General features: G+C 28.4%; 2 protein-coding genes across 3 annotated transcripts; one reads left to right on the top strand and one right to left on the bottom strand.

Annotated features, from left to right (window-relative positions):
- Positions 1 to 4,286: 4,286 nt before the first annotated feature.
- LOC123295653 lies at positions 4,287 to 6,389 on the bottom strand. 2 transcript variants are annotated; one of them, XM_044877071.1, is made up of 7 exons: positions 6,170 to 6,389; positions 5,868 to 6,041; positions 5,665 to 5,794; positions 5,558 to 5,598; positions 5,322 to 5,480; positions 4,924 to 5,097; positions 4,287 to 4,528 (listed from the first exon to the last, which is right to left on the bottom strand). In XM_044877071.1, exons 1-7 carry the CDS (start codon positions 6,237 to 6,239, stop codon positions 4,362 to 4,364), a joined length of 915 nt encoding a protein of 304 aa, XP_044733006.1. In that variant the 5' UTR covers positions 6,240 to 6,389; the 3' UTR covers positions 4,287 to 4,361. The 2 variants fall into 2 exon arrangements, with proteins under 2 accessions (XP_044733006.1, XP_044733007.1); XM_044877072.1 differs by having other exon boundaries at positions 5,322 to 5,423; positions 6,170 to 6,388.
- A 3,447-nt stretch (positions 6,390 to 9,836) lies between these two features.
- LOC123296212 (pancreatic lipase-related protein 2-like) lies at positions 9,837 to 13,691 on the top strand. Its single transcript, XM_044877673.1, has 6 exons — positions 9,837 to 9,898; positions 9,966 to 10,179; positions 11,227 to 11,432; positions 12,058 to 12,249; positions 13,201 to 13,401; positions 13,468 to 13,691. Exons 1-6 carry the CDS (start codon positions 9,853 to 9,855, stop codon positions 13,689 to 13,691), a joined length of 1,083 nt encoding a protein of 360 aa, XP_044733608.1. The 5' UTR covers positions 9,837 to 9,852.
- The last annotated feature ends 3,175 nt before the right edge of the window (positions 13,692 to 16,866 follow it).

Here is a 16,866-nt window from a genome sequence, read left to right as displayed (position 1 = left end):
TCTTTTGGCTGTATGACCTCAAATAGTGTCCACAAAATAGCATTAAATAACGGGGAAAAAAGGCACTAGTGTAACGGAGGGTATGACCTAAACTGAACTATATGTATATGTATAGTCCTCTGGTACTTTTCGTTTCACAGAAAATGTATTTCTTAGTTCTAGCCTCTACAATTTAAGTGGCTAAAAGTTTCTCTGCAGTGTTATGAAAGAAAATATGCTGGTGGACAACTCTTTCAATTTTATTTATCATTGTCATTACCGAGAAAATATTTTGCAAGGAATTGAGAATACATAATTAGTTTACATAAGTGAACTGAGTTTTCTCAAAAGGAAGCAGAAGGATAAAATTAAAAGCATGATTTCTATAAAAATATTTAATTACAATTTTCTATGTGGTAGGGCTTAAGATTCGTAATCTCTTGTGCTTAAAGCAATTGAATATCGATCTATATAATTATACAAAAAATATTTGTACTTTCACAGAGTGTGATTTAGAAAAAGAAAGTATTTTATATGATTACATAATTAATTATGTTGTATATAATATTTTTAGTATATTTATGAACAATGTTTATAAATGTATTATATTATAATATCGTATATATATATTATATATAAGCTTATTAATTATAATTATTATACAAAAATTATTGATTGTATTGGATCGAATAAAAAAATAAAATAATTTTAATAAAAGAATAAAATAAAATTAGAAACAGTTAGATGAAGATGATGATTCTCGATTTATAAAATCGATACTATATTGGGTCGAGAGCTAGGCGTTGTATCTTTTTGAAACGGCTGGACATTTGAAAGGCTTTTGTCAAGGTCGTGTTTTTTTTTCGCTACGAAAATTTGCATAACCGAAGATTTCTCTTTCTCAATGATTAATCATCAATTTTAAGCTGGCCACGCAGTTCGTTTGAAACATAATTTCTCGGATGTAAAAATTTTCATTGAACAAAAAGTTGCTAGACAAATGATAACAGCCTCTCAAATTGCCGACCGTTTTGAAATGACTGTCAACTACTACGCCCGACCCTAGACCTGTAAATGGTTTGTTAACTATATTATTATAGCGTCTCGTGTAGTTGTTGAAACATCTCTCTCATCGTGCGTAACATAAATATATTTGATTTTCTTATTTTTGTTTATTATTTTACTTTGTTTACGCAAAGCTGAACATATTATATATTCGTTTCGAATAATAACACGACGCTTTTTAAAATTTTCACCTAATAAGGATATTCATATCGAATTCTCCTCACTCAAATAGATTTCATGCACCAGATTGTCGATGGCTGTGTAATTAGTTTCGATAATGAAACGTTTTGTTATTTTGTAGGATAAGTTTTTTTCAAAGAAAAAAATGTAAGGCTATTATATCGGAAAAATTGGTCACCATTTACAGAAATTGCACGACCAGAAGTTTCTGTCAAAGAAACTTCATTTGTGGAATTTTTCTATGTCGAAAATGTGATTGCAATGCGCGCGCTGAGGAATTTAGCCTACAAAATGCGAAGAATAAAATAATCAATTTTAGATAGAGGAAAACGGTATGTATTTATTCGATAAAGTAACCGAGGTTTTTGTTTTATGTAAATGCAGTTAAAAATCTAAAATTTAAGCTATTTTAAAAATGAATTTCATGTATAATGCTTCGCATAAACATAGTAAATTTGTTTACTCTTTGTAATTAGGCTTTCAATCAACCATGCTCTCAGCCAATGACCATTATTAGTTTTGCTATCATTTTTTCTTTCCAAAGCTAAAATATTAGCTCTCTTTTTCTTTCTTTTTTAAATGTATAAAATAAACATGACTAGAATGAATTTTATGTGAGAAAAGTAGGAAATAATTATATTAAAATGTTTTTAGGCAATGAATTGAATGAAATTTTGGCGGAAAATTGACAGATTAAATGCAAAAAAAGCGTAGAATATTGTTTTTAGAGCTTTCAGCATTGCATAACACGTAATTATTAATCATTTTTTCATTATTTTCGTAAAAAAAAAAAAAAAAAAATGGTTAGGTTGGTGTTAACTCGGAATCCTACGACCTTTTAATGATAGCTCTGGCAATTATCACCTTTTAAAATTTTATTTGTATTGTAGTCAATTATTTTGGTAGACGTTGATTTTACCCAAAAATTGTTGAGAACAGCATTTCCAAAATTAATATTTCCTGAGGTAATTGACTTCGTTCCTAACCTTTTAGATATTGAAATGTTACGGTGGCACAGCTCTAATCATGAAATTTTCGCTGGACTCAGGATTTAACACAATTCTTAATGTTTTAAATATACTGAATTCAAATTTATTTTATCCAAAGAAACTGATGAATCAATATCGAAAACACTAGAATATTTTAATTTTTTTGTTCTTAAATTCATTATTTGGAAATATTTAATTATGTTTGGACTCACTATAATTACGTGTATTCAAAAATAGTTTCATTTTCATTTTAAGAACGTGTTTTTGGTTTTTAATGCACAGTTTTTCTTTTTTAAGTTTCAATTTTAATGGCCAGTATCTCAATTGAACATAGTTTTCGCAATTTTTGTATACTATTCAATTAACGCTATATCTATAGTCACAAATGAATATAAAAAACGTACAGTTAAATATAAGTAATTATTGTAATTTTTATAAACTTTTTAGTTTAGAGATTTAAACAAAATTTTTTTAATTATATTTCAAAATTGAAATATTATTTATTTCATTAATAACTAATATTTCAATTATAATAGTAGCGAAATATAATAAAATAAGAGAAAATACTTTTTGTTAAACCAATTTTAAATAGATCAAAATTGAAATTTTTGGTATCTGTGATTTTTTTTAAATTCTTGGTCTAAATGAATTTACGATTTAATTGGTTTAATAAAAATGTTGCTCACATTATTAGAGGGAAAACAAACCATAAAACAGCTATTTATAATTCTGAAACAAACGCTTTTTGCACTATATTTAAAAAAATAATAATTTACTAAAAATGGCCAAATTGGCTGAATATATTATTTTAATTATGTGTAATTTTTAAGTTCCAAGAGCTATTTTTTTGTATTAATTATAATTATTATTATATACCTAATGTTTTAAAAAAGCTGATATATGTAGTTACTGAAAAAAATAAAAAAATTATAAAACTATTTTATTGTTTCGTTTATCACTAAGTCATAAAATGGGAAAACACCTTCTATTGCAGACGGCCTGCAACATTTAACCAGATCAATCGAATGTCCATTGGTAATTTATAATATGCCTCTCTACTAGGGTTTTCGTATTTCCGGGTATTATCGAGAAAAAACTAAATGTTGAGTAAAACATCATAATTTCTTTTTTTATATGTTTATGTATTATTATGTAATTTTGATTGACTTAATACTTTAATAAATATCGGTGACTATTTGACTGGTTTCTGTAAACCATCGCAGATTATTTTTACACAAATATTAGCGAATATTTTCAAAAATAACAAATAATATTGCTCTAGAAATATGCTATAGTTTTGTGTGATGTCATTAAACAAACAGCCAATGCAAACCGTTTTTCATCACGTGAATCAGCTAACAGCTAAAAAAAAGTTTAAATTTTTGTCGAGGTTTTTTGAAAACATGCAAAATCATTTTTCGTACAAAAATACTAATTTTAACTACCCCCTACTATAGAGTTCCATAAATTCTGTATGATACATACAAATTTATTCAGCTTTATCGAAATTGAGTATTAGAATTTTTTCTTGATTTTTTTTTTACAACCACTTTGAAAAAATCAATAAAATTGCAACAAAAATTTCTCATCATAATAAGATAAAAATTGGTTTAAAAGCTAAATTTGACCACAAAAAAAGCTGTATTTGTGTTGTTTGGGCCAAATTTACTTTCAAATTCAATTTTTAGCAAATTTTTACAAAACTCATATTATATTGTAATATCGTATATATATTATATATAAGCTTATTAATTATAATTATTAATTAATAATCAACTGTTCACAATAATCACATTATTGTGGCTAAGTGATTTTAATAAAACTGCACCATTTTGAATCTATTTAAATGCGAATTATTAATAGAAAATGTGAATTTCTTATTACCATTAATTTCAACAGGATATCTATTAGGGATAGGATTCTGTATTATTATAACACATTTATGGGATAATAGGAATATCTGGATTTGATTTGCAATATTTAATAAAAAATAAAAAAACAATTAAAATAATTATTTTCATTAAATTTTATAAGTAATAAATCACTTCAAGTCCTTAAATTAATACTAAAAAATAGTTAACAAAGTGAAAAAAAATTTATTATTTACACATCATGTTTTGACATAATTTCAAGCAAAAAATTTATTATTTACACATCATGTTCTGAAATAATTTCAAGCAATTTGATTTTCACCCGATTTCTGTTAGGTCGAGTCATTCGTTTTAATGCTGGTGCTAATGATAGTAAAAATAATATATCTTCATCGTCTTTGTATATTTGTTTGATATTATCATCGCAGTCTTCCTCTAAATGTTCTAAAATGATAAAAATATAATTTACAAATAGACCTATAACGCATGCTAAGTCTATGGAATGCTAACAAGAAATCAAAATCGCAATTGAGAAACATATTAGCTTGAAATAGGTAAGCACGTATCCAGATTATTCCAATCGGGACAATTGCTCCCTCTAAAATGTTAGTAAGTCATTAACTCAAACAAATTGAAACATAAAAAGCATGTTAGCTCATAATAGGCAACCACTGAGTCCGTGCGAATTCCAACCGGGGCAAGTACTCCCTCCAAAATTTAAGGTAGTTATTAGCCCATGGCCATAATACAGTTTAATGGCTTTTGGATAGAATGTAACATCTCAAAATTTTTTCGGTACAGAGAATTAATGCCATGTTGTATAATCAAATAGTTACTACCTTCTTCGTATTCCACAAGATCTTGAAGATTTTCATCGTCATTGTAATTTTCCTCCTCGGTTTGACTCGTATTTTTCATAATTGACGAAAATGAACTTTTACTATTCTCAAATTCTTCTATGTCATATTTTCTTTTCTTTGTCTTAGATTGCTGATTTTCCGCATCAGAATTATCTAAAAAATTTTAAGTAGAAAAAAATTCGAAATTATGATTATAAAATTTTGTTCTTCCAAGTGTGGTTCTTAACTATTTAATATAATATTAACCCGTATTTTCCAATATATTTGAATTGAAGGAGTTTTGTATTTATTCCAGTTCTCCGATTTGGAGGAAAAAGAGCAGTAGACATTCAGACTCATAATTCAATTTAAACAAATAAGTTATAATAGAATTATACCTTCGTTCGTAGGTGCAACAAATAATTTCCTAGCATTCCATGGTTCCGGAATTGTATGTTCTGGTAAGGAGTTAGATATCGTTATGATTTGCGAACTATCATCTGTAAATACAAATAAAGGATCACTTAAATCGTCATCCGAATTTGTTGTATCATTATCTAAAAAAATTCAAGGCGACAATGAAGGTTGATATTTCCATTAAAATTTGTTTCATCTAGTAAATAAAAATACATACGTGTGGTGTTCTTTGATTCTTCTTTTATCGCACCAGAGTATCTGGAATATAAAATTAATTTTTAATATTTAAATCAAAAAAACCTATTTTTCTAAATAAATTTTTACCTTCGCGGTTCAGGTAAATAATCCGAAAAAAATTCTAATTGATTATATAATCTCCATCCTTTAGTTCCTAATCGCCTTTCTCTCACAAATCTATCTCTTAAATTTCGATATCGTTTTTTAACAGAATCAACTATAAAAAAAAATTTGTTTAAAAAAACTTACTTAAGTTTAATTTCATCTTAATCATTTATAATAAAACGAACCATCAAAATTTAATTGTTCACTAATCTTCACCCAACATTGTTCTTTTGCAATTTTATTTTTATGTCCAGGATGAGAATGATCATACAAAAGTGGATTCTTTTTAACTAATTCAATTAGTTGTAAGTTAAAAATGTGACTTTGTTGTGAATCCATCTCAATTTTACTATAAATTTCTGTAACAATGAGAAAATAACGAACATTTAAAATTAAACTAATCAAAACATGCCTTTATTATTAAAACGAAAAATGTTAAACGGATTACTTAATCCGTTATAAACATTTGACAATCACAACACTGTACCTTCGTCTTTATTTACAACTGTATAGATGCTATTACGTATAATTTTATAAGGCGTATGTGAACCAGACATTATTTTATTTCTTTTAAATTCACTGTTTAGGACATTAATGTTGTAATTGATAATAAATTAATCATGCAATTGAAAATATACTAGCTGAATAATCTGGTAAAATAATCCCGTTAGTATCACTAAATTTTATTATAAATCTGACAATTTATGCTTCCAAACGCATCAAACATACGTCATGCATTCAGTGCTGCCACTTTATTTCCGTATGGTACTACACGTATCTATAAGCACTAGATTTCCGTTAAAACTCATTCGTTTACTTTGGCGGTTGTTTATTATTTACAAAACTACGCATACGCATACACTCTGTGATACATACCGACCATGATTACAAAAACATAAAATATTTTAAATGCCTTAATAAATTATTTCCAAGGATTGATGTTACTTTAGAATGACTTTATTAATCCAAATAAGTGAACTATTTTGTATAATTACCAAACTATTGTATATTTTCAAAAACGTAAAAAAATAATACTTACGTTATTGTATGACATAATACTGCTCAGAGTCATCACAACTGTTTAAGCAAAATTCTTCATAAATTTTAGTATTTTTATTTTGCCTAGCCTACTCATGCAAACTTTTGATTTATAATATTTAGAAATTTTTTTCTAAAAATACACATTTCTTACCGTAAGCGTACACAAACTTTTTAGCGTAAGCGTAAACTGCGTTCACACTGTTAATATGTCATTTTAACGGATTTTTTGAATAATCTTCCATACTTTTACTAATACTTAAGGCAGCCATAATTGTGTGCGTTGTTTAAACTCTTCTATACAGCGTATTTCAACAATTAAATTAATTGTTTGTTTTCACTTGTTTTTGTTTTTGTTTCTTTTTTTTTTAAATTTCTTCAATTTGATTAAAGCCATAATATTATCTACGGTTTTAACGACTATTTTACATCCTATGAAATATATCAGAATATATTAAGTTTAGTCCCAAAGTAATACTTAGAAATTTTCATGTAGGTGTTCATAAAATCACCTTTTTAATGAATTTCCGTCTGTCCGTCAGCACGATAACTCAAAAAGGAAATCACATTGATTCCCGCGCTCCTTTAATATCGCTATGTCTGGACGAAAGCACTGGCGTTACTAAACCTATACGTTTAGCTATTTTGGCTCAATATTGCGTTGAGAACGTCAAAATTATTTGACAGCACGTCTACGGCCTAATTAAACAGTTCTTTAGAAAAAATGGTACGTTGATAGATAAATGTTCGGCACCCCTGGTCTAAAAGACTCATTTATACATTTTATTCCAAGAGCATTTAATGTTTAAAATTATTAATTGCTTAAAATATGCTCATGAAAATTTCAGAGCCTCAGTTGGCAAAGCTTTTTATTGTTTCCACCCAAAAAATTCCTGGAGTAAATTTAAAAAGTTTGAAAGCAGCGAACGCTATACTGCTTTCAAGTGCTCAGAACCGCTGTTTTTGACATGACTCCAGTTAAATGAAATAAAATTAAAAAATACTAATTAATTTAAAATTATAATTTTTTTAACTTGTTAACTTATTTTTGAAATACTATAACACGCCTCCCCATCATAGTATAGTTTGATGGACCCTATAATTTCGTTAACATTTCTTATCATGTTCCATTTTTTTATAAAATCCTAATAGGTAATATTATTATTTATGTATTATTAATAATTCGTATTATAAATTTGATAAGTTGGTCACTTTTTGGAACAATGTCAGATTAACCCAAAATTTGTATGTTGTATAATTTTATAATTAATAAAAAATATAAATATATATTTATTAATATTATTATTCTTTTTTTCGTTGCATAGAATAATTAATACTCATTAATTTATCGAAAAAACAATTTATTATTATATATTCAATTTTTATCATTTTTTATGAATATTTATTTTATTTACCATATGTGTGTAAATTTTTATTTTTATTTTAAATTATATTTTAATTTTTTATTTGAAATATTACTACTAATATTAAAAAAAATAGGTAAAATTTTTGGCGTCTTCGTTTTACGTAACAAATACTTACTGTTACCTATAATGGTGAAAGAAATAAAGTTCGCTAAAGATTCGTCATGTAAAATTCAACAAAAAATTTGAAAATTAATACCAAAATTTCTTAGGATTACATACTTGGTTTATTAAAATTGAATAAAATTTACTGGGGATAAAGCAAAATCAATTTTTTTAATTTTAATGATTTGACGCAGTTAAAAAATTTTTTTTATTAAAATAAGTTGACCCGATATGTAAAATTCAGCAAAAAATATGGGAAAATTACCATAATTTCATTGGATATTTGCGTATGATAAAGCAAAAACAACTTTTTGGATTTTAATGATTTCACCAAGTACAAGAAAATCAATTTTTTGGATAACTTTGCCAATCTTTTTCTGCTATATAAAATCCAACAACAATTTTGAAAAATTTAACAAATAATTACTAGAATTAGATACATTCTTGGTTTGTTAAAATGGATTAGAATTTGCGGGTAATAGAGCAAAATTCATTTTTTGATTTTGATGACATTGTTAGGTACAAAAAATCGACTTTCCATCCCAAAATCAATCAAGTGATTCGGAGTATAAATTCGTTCATAATCGATATTAGCGCATTCCTACAAAAGAGATGTTTACAAAATATGTGATGCCCTGACCAAGATTTTGTTCCACGTGGGCAAAAGCCGTGGGGCAAACATTATTAAATTAATAAACCTGTAAAATGTTATTTGTTTTTATTGTTTTAATTAAATAATTTTATTTAACGATATCCAGTTTCACTTTTTTGTGGATATTTAGGAGAGCTTGCCCAGATAATCTTTCCTGTGTCATTGAGACACGCAAGTTAGATTTTACTCGCCGAGGTATATTCAATGAGATGAGGTGCACACTCTGGTATGGCGGAATTATTTTAAAATTCTCTTTTCCACCACTAGGCCAGAGTTGGTATTGAATATGCGGTACATCTGAACCACTTTTTTCACTGTCTCGATATCGATATCCCAGTTCCTGACACTAACATTTGGTTTAGATTGAAAAACTCACAGTTGAAATAGGTCGAGTACCTCCAGAAACAAAGTTTGCCCCAAACCATTAATGACGGAATCTAATAGACGTATGAACTGTACATGGGGATTTTAATATAACTTTCAACTGTTTTGCTTACTCTATCGCCTCTGAAAATAATTACTTGAATACTTTCTTATTTATTTTATGAAAGTATTGGATATAATATCATCAGCTTATCGATCTCGTTAGACCTTGATTGTGCTTCGTGCCCATATGGATGGATCCGCACTTGTTTGGCCTTTACCTAATGTCTCACTTCTGACGCCTAGATAAATAGAGGCGGTTATACAAAATTACTGAAAACTTTTATTTACTCACCTTTTTAGTTATATTAATTAACGCCAATGATAAACCAACGAATTAATAAACAATGGAATTTTGTAGAAAAAAAAGTAGATTAAAATTTAAAAACATGATAGGTACAATATGAAAAAATGTTGCCAAACAACTTTTTTTTTATATTTAAATATGATTTGTGAAGTGCCTCAAAATGAAATATAGTTTAATTAATTTTAATCTAGGTTTGCGAAATAAACGTATGCACTGTCGAAATGTTCTTTATTGGGATATTATTATTAGCGATTTCTCAAATTCAAGGTGGTCTCTCTTATAATTTAAACTATTTTTATGAAACAAATATTAATGATAAAGTTCTGTTTTATAGCGGAAAATAGTAGTGATGTGATTAAATCAGAATTGACTAGAAAATATCCGGGATATGGGAAAACATGGATGTTTTTTCCGGATGGTGAAGGAAATCCAACACCTTTAATTTTAAATCCAGAAGCTGTTGATATTGACACTGAAATGATGTCTCATAGTATGGCTAAAGCTGCTGATTCGGCAGCAACGCGAACTGAATTCCATTTATATACCAGGTATTATGGATGTATGATCGTATTAAGTATTAAGGAAGTTGGTTTGTTTTTATGTAGTTGGAAAAATTCTAAAATAATCCTGAAAATTTTAGTGGGGTTGCCTGATTATTTAAATAAATAAATGACTTCAAAAATAATTATATTTAACATTTGTCTTATTGGAAAACGGTATATAGATTATATGTTTTCATAGATTTCTCCAAAATTAGTCTGTAGAAATTTTCAAAAAACTATTCAAATTAAAGTTAAAACCTTAACAAGTGAAAACAAACAATTGACTGAGTTAATTGTTGAAATACCATGCATAGACAGTGTTGCTTACTCTATCACATTACACATACATACATGTCACACATACGTAACTAATATCCCCATATAATACAAATTATACAATTTACACCTAATTTGCGCCCTCACAGATAAACAGTGATGTTTACGAAAAAAAGTTTCAAACAAAAATTGTTTATTTTTTGACAAGGAAGATTTTTTACAATTAAACTTTTGTTCTATCTATAACGGTTTACAAGATGGGTAAAGGTAAAGACCCCATAGGTAAAGACCCAATTGACCTATGTTGCTCATTTACGAACTTGACCTCACTTTTTACGTCCTGGTTACGCTGTAAAAATTTCCGCTTGATATATTTTTTCGCATTTGAGTTATCGTGTTGGCAGACAGACGGACAGACGGACAGACGGGCAGACCAAGTCTAACAGAAACAGTCTACATTAATGAAGTTGTAACAAAATTTATCATCAAAGTTGAAAATAAGGTACAAATAATCTCAACTACAAGTCTAAACTTGCCTTGGCGCTTGTACCACTTTAAATATTATTAGTGAACTTTTACACGCACCCAAAAAAACTCGATTAATGTAGTTGGACAGAGGCGTACGCAAGTATGCAATGAAGGGGGTTTGAAAGTTCAACCCCTCTCTCCAACTTGAAAAAAATGATAGTAAATATACATTGTGTAAAAATTTCTTAAGTTTTTAAAGTAAATGACTACTATTTTATTGGTTTCATTTTATGCTTAATGGGTTTACAGGCAAAATAAAGAAGAGTACTTTGAACTTCAAATAGATGATGAAGATAGATTGAAGGTCTCTAACTTCGATCCATCCAAAGACACTAAATTTATAACACATGGTTGGAGATCGAGTGGACGTGTTGATTCTTGCAAAAAGCTTAAAGATGCTTTTCTACAGAGAGAAGATGTAAATGTGATAATAGTTGATTGGTCGGACTTAGCATGTGAGTCTCATTTTTATCAAAATTTCCAATTCTCTAATCCCTCATCCACACTTTCGTGAGTGAAGTAATCATTACGACACTCTTGTCTTACTTCACAATATGGAGTGTAGAGGTAATCTCTATCCTATTCTAACAACGGGTTTAGATCTTTATCTTACTTCTATTACCTAGAGCACTTCTTTTAAAACTTACACTTTTGCTACATCAGCGTCATACTTATTTTCTGTATTTTTTTGGGCATTTTTTATACACAGATATCCTCCTTTACTCTACCTTCAATACTTCGCAAGTATCGCATTGTTAGGACTGACATACCTAGCAGTGGCAACACTTGCTGCGGTCGCTCTCTGTGTGCAAATCGATTACAAAATTATCATCATGTTTATAATAAAAAAAATTCTTTTCGAATAATATAAATAATCCAAGTACTCGTCTAGATGCCTCGAGTGCCTGCCTCTGACTCAGTTACAAAAAGCACCCTTTTTCCGAAGTCAGGCAAGGCGAGGCGAGCACAAACAAGACACCTCAAGGATAACCTCCACATTCTCGTTTCTTGCCCGATTTCGTACTACTTCGCAAAAGTGTAGACAAGACATTACAATTATTTTTTTTTTTTAAATTTAAGCAAATATCATATATCCCGTTGCAAAAACGTATACGAAAAATGTAGGAGAGTACTATGCCGAAATGATTGATTTTTTGGTGGATAATGGTGCAAAAACTGATCAAATGCATTTAATTGGTCATAGTTTAGGTGCTCATGTTTCTGGTGTTGCTGGAAATTCAACCAAAAAAGGCAAAGTTCACAGAATTACAGGTAAATTTGTAAAAATTATATATAATAATAAGAACTGCATACTAGGCGCTTACTGTGATGTAAACTCGAGAGAAACTTCCCGGTTCTTGGACAATTAATTGCCTGATTATACCGCGTTACTTTGGGCGGCTAATAAGAGAAATCTCTGTGAGAAATACAATGGCGGGCTAAATATTTACATTGCTATTCCCCTTGGGTTGAGCTTTAGACAAATGTAATAAATGCAATACGTTAGTGGTTTGTGGCCTTAAGTTTTGCCATTTTCGGTATGGTTGCAATGTGCTTCAAAACTTATGATATTAAATATTTTTGGTTTATTTATTCAAGTGTTGCAATCTTGGCATTTGAATTTCTTTTAATTTGTTCAAATTTTTAGAACTATTCAATATTTCTCAAAAGGAATCCTTTTACTGATCTTGTAAGAATAGGTGGGTAAAATTATCCCATTCCATTTTTTTCAAATAGTTCACATAAAATATTAATTGTTCTTTTACATTGCATCAACGATTACTATGAAAACAAAAATCAATGGTAAAATCATGTAAATCAACGCATTCAAGATCATATGATGGGGGATCATTTTACCAATTATAATTTTAGACACAAAATCGGTATTATTTTAACGTATATAAAATGTATTATTTTACCCGTAACAACATATTAAAATATCGTTATACAAACTGACCTTTAAATCTATTATATGCCTATCAAAATGTGTTATAATATTATCAAAAGTCAACAGAAGCCAAGAGTAAAACAACTAGCCGGCGAAAACTAGCACAAAAAAAATTGTTGCTGAACGACTAACTTGATCACGTGGAAACTCCACGGTGGAAATAATCTATCAATAAATGTACTAGATGGCTTACAACTAGGGATCATTTTACCCTGAAGAATCATTATATGGTACTTTCCTATCTTATATCTTGAAACAAATTGACGTTTGTGTAGGTTTGGATCCAGCTATGCCACTTTTTGAGTCAATGGCATACAACGAAGATCGTTTAGATGAAGGAGATGCTTTTTTCGTGGATACTGTTCACACTTGTGCAGGCATACTTGGATTTTCGGGTGCATTAGGTCATGTCGATTTATATGCGAATGGTGGAAGTGCACCACAACCTGGATGTGGAGGTTTTTGGGAATTTGTCGGTATGATTTTTCCGTTTAACAAACGAGTGAGTAAATGATATTTCTTAACTTATATTATGTTAACAGAGGCTTGCAGCCATGGACGATCATGGGATTTATTTCATGAAACTGTTATCTCAGAGGAGCCTATGAAAGGTGTTAGATGTGATTCTTGGGATGAATATGTTAAGAAAAAAAACGATAAAGATGCATATGATACGGTAATTGGATATCCAGTTGATACATCTACTAGAGGTACATTTTATTTCGAAACTAACCCAGCATCTCCTTACATTATGAAAAAATTCTAATATTAAATAGATTAATTTTGATACTAAATGATTACCCATTAATTATAATTATTATTTTTATATGTAATTTGTATTTATTTTAAGTAATAAAGTTTGCCTTTAATATCTGTTAAAACCAAATGAAACAATATATAAACTTAAGGTAGTACGAGCACCAAGGCAAGATTTAGGGTTGAAATTATTTGTACTTTATTTTCAACTTTGTTAATGAATTTTGTTATAACTTCATGAATGTAGACGAAAAATAAGAATACATTTTTTCGATATCTGCGTTGGTTGCACTACCGTGCTCATACATCCTTAATTAGTCGGGCACAACAGGTGTTTTTTGTTTTCTTTAATTTATTGAGGATTTAACTTTAATTTAAATAGTTTTTTTATTTAATTTCCACCGACTAGTTTTGTAGAAATCCATGAAAACTTATCCATCTCCCATTTACCAATAAGACCAATGTTAAATATACCTAAATAAATGACCTTTTGAAGTCATTTATTTATTTAAAAAATCGGACAATCCCCCCTAAAATTTTCAGAATTGATTTAGACTTTGTCCAACTTTATATAAAAAAAAATCAAGCTTGTTATTTCAAATTGCCTTGGTGCTCGTACATCCTTAAGCCTAATTCGAACAGAAATGAGCTAAATAGGTAATTTTATAAACATCTGAACTAAAATTTTGTTTCTTTATAACCAATATTTTTAATCGTTAAAAGCTTTAGACTAAATTTAATACGTCCTTATATGATTCATTTTTGTAGCGTCTAAAATTATTTCCAGAATATAGAAGTTTTTTCTTCTTTTTTTCAAGCAAGAAACACTGATTTCTTGGTATGAATTTCGATGAGCACAATTTCTTTAGATAGAATTCAGTTAAAAAATCCTTTTCAAAAAAAAATTGAATAGAAATTTTCTGGACTCTTGCCTGTTATTCAATCTCTGCATCTTAATCGGAATTTCAAAAATGATTTAGCGTTATTACTACAGTTATCAAAATCGGAATAAATAATGTTTTTCGATCTGGATTTCCTAATCCCTAAACATTTTCGACACGTAAATTGATTTTGAAACCAAAGAGACTGGTAAGAAAGTTTGAAAACTTTGGAAATAAATAAATAAACTTTATTTAAAACTATTTTTTATTAACAAATACTATTTTCATAACATATTAAAAAAAATATAGTAACAGTTAAATGTAGAAAAATTAATCAACAATAAAATCTACTTATTGATTACTATTCAAGTCTTTGATTTCTTCTTTTGTTTAGTGTTTGATTTTACATTTGATTGATTATCATCATCTAACTAAAGTGTTGAAGCCATTACAATCAAAGCAAACTGTTCGAGTTCTAAACATTTACTAAATTCTATTTATTAGTTAGGCAGATACAAGAAGAATGGATTATCTCTTTATATCCATTTGCTTAAAAAATATTGAACTTAAAAAAAAAGTCATTGTAGCTCGGAGATCGGTAAAATAACCCATACAATTCTTAGATATCAATTTATCAGATTTATTTTTTTTGGTTAAATTTTCCCAAATTTTTCCCAATTTTGACTGATACATCAGCTTCCCAAACTGACTTTCTTGCTTTATCCGTCGTTTTCTCTTACTTATATAACATTAAACTTCAAGAATAAACTGATTGCTTTATTCAGCGATGTAAAATAGTTTCATACAATTCAAGATTTCCAATTTCCGTTAGACTTATTCCAATTTTACAATATCCCTTTTGCTCTTTTCTTTAAGGAATATAATTGTGTATAATTATTGGTGATCCATCTGAGTCAACGTCCTCTTCTTCTGATGAATCAATTTCTTCGTTTTCTACACGTTTTTCGCTGTCTTCTAACAAGCCTCTATACTCTTTAACAATTGATTGCCAATCAACAACATTTTCTAATCTATTAACAATAGCCATAACATTCATTTGTGAATCTAATCGATTAAATTGAGCAATGGAATATGAATCATTTGAAAATTGTCTATATTTTCTAACTTGAGACATTCGTTTTTTGTTTAGTTGTTGTATTCGCTTGATTTCCGCTGACGTTGGGCGTTTTTCACAACAAGCTAAATGGGCAAAATTCAATATCAAGCATTAATAATCGATAAATTTAAGATACGTAAAGATTTAAGACTCTACAATATAATTGGTTTGTCTAATATTAGTTTAGGTTCCAGCGAGGTAGGTTCTAATCGTACTAATGGTATTTGCTTTTCAAATTAATCGGAATTTCGCATTTTTGGGTAATTTTTATTTGTAGGGAATATTCATGAAATTTAAATTTGGTTCAAATATTTTTCTTCCGTAACTTTAATGACTGGAAATTTCCACTAAATCATTATTTTAGTAATTAATATCTTTTTAATTGCTTAAAATTAATTAATAAAAGTACAAATTCAGTGAGGGCATTTAAGAGTTTGTAAAACGGAAATTCAAATTTTTTATACGGGCGTGACATCATAGTACGGGCTTGTCAAATTTGTTGACATACTATATGATATTAATTACTTACATTTTATATGGTATTTCATTAAATTATACTATTCTACGGCTTTTTATTAAAAAACTTAATAATAATGTATGTAAATTCTGTGTTGTAAATTCATTTTTTTAAAGTGTAAATTATACATTGAACTGTCACCAATTGACAGATCACGTACTTATACGTCATCAACAGAGAGCGCCAAAAAATTGCGTTTAAATATCTCAAAATTATAATGTATTTTAAATATTTTTTACACTTAAATACAGTGTAATTATTGTTTCAGCACCTTTGACGTTGTATAAATAAATTTGGCGACTATTTTAAAAACGTCCGGACGTCCTATCCTGATTGACCCTGTATATGTTTGAACATTTAACCAACTTTATAATTTGTGTATGAATTCGATAATTTACTTACCTTTACATTTGCAAACTTCACATAAATATATTAACCAGGTGGTAATTAAATTCATCGGTGCTGGAGATGTAGTTGTATGATGCATTGATCGAATTAATTTCGATAATCCAAATTTCCATTCTATGTCTGATTGAGCCTAAATAATTTTTTTTTTTCATTTTTAAGTTTATTAAATAATTTTTTTTTGTGCTCAGTTTAATGCGTAAATTTTCTACTCTAAATTATTTGGAACTGTCCACATTTGTGCATGCAATTCACTACTTGTGAT

Source organism: Chrysoperla carnea, chromosome 3 (genome assembly GCF_905475395.1).
Source record: "Chrysoperla carnea chromosome 3, inChrCarn1.1, whole genome shotgun sequence".
NCBI lineage: Eukaryota > Metazoa > Arthropoda > Insecta > Neuroptera > Chrysopidae > Chrysoperla > Chrysoperla carnea.
This window is presented reverse-complemented; position numbering and strand designations above follow the sequence as displayed.

Coding starts and splice junctions, on each gene's coding strand:
- LOC123295653 (XM_044877071.1), bottom strand. CDS start 6,239: ATGTCTGGTTCACATACGCCTTATAAAATTATACGTAATAGCATCTAT. Junction 5,795..5,867: donor TGAACAATTAAATTTTGATG/GTTCGTTTTATT, acceptor TTTTTTTTATAG/TTGATTCTGTTAAAAAACGA. Junction 5,098..5,321: donor TGTTGCACCTACGAACGAAG/GTATAATTCTAT, acceptor AAAATTTTTTAG/ATAATTCTGATGCGGAAAAT.
- LOC123296212 (XM_044877673.1), top strand. CDS start 9,853: ATGTTCTTTATTGGGATATTATTATTAGCGATTTCTCAAATTCAAG. Junction 11,433..12,057: donor TGATTGGTCGGACTTAGCAT/GTGAGTCTCATT, acceptor TTTAAATTTAAG/CAAATATCATATATCCCGTT. Junction 12,250..13,200: donor CAAAGTTCACAGAATTACAG/GTAAATTTGTAA, acceptor ACGTTTGTGTAG/GTTTGGATCCAGCTATGCCA.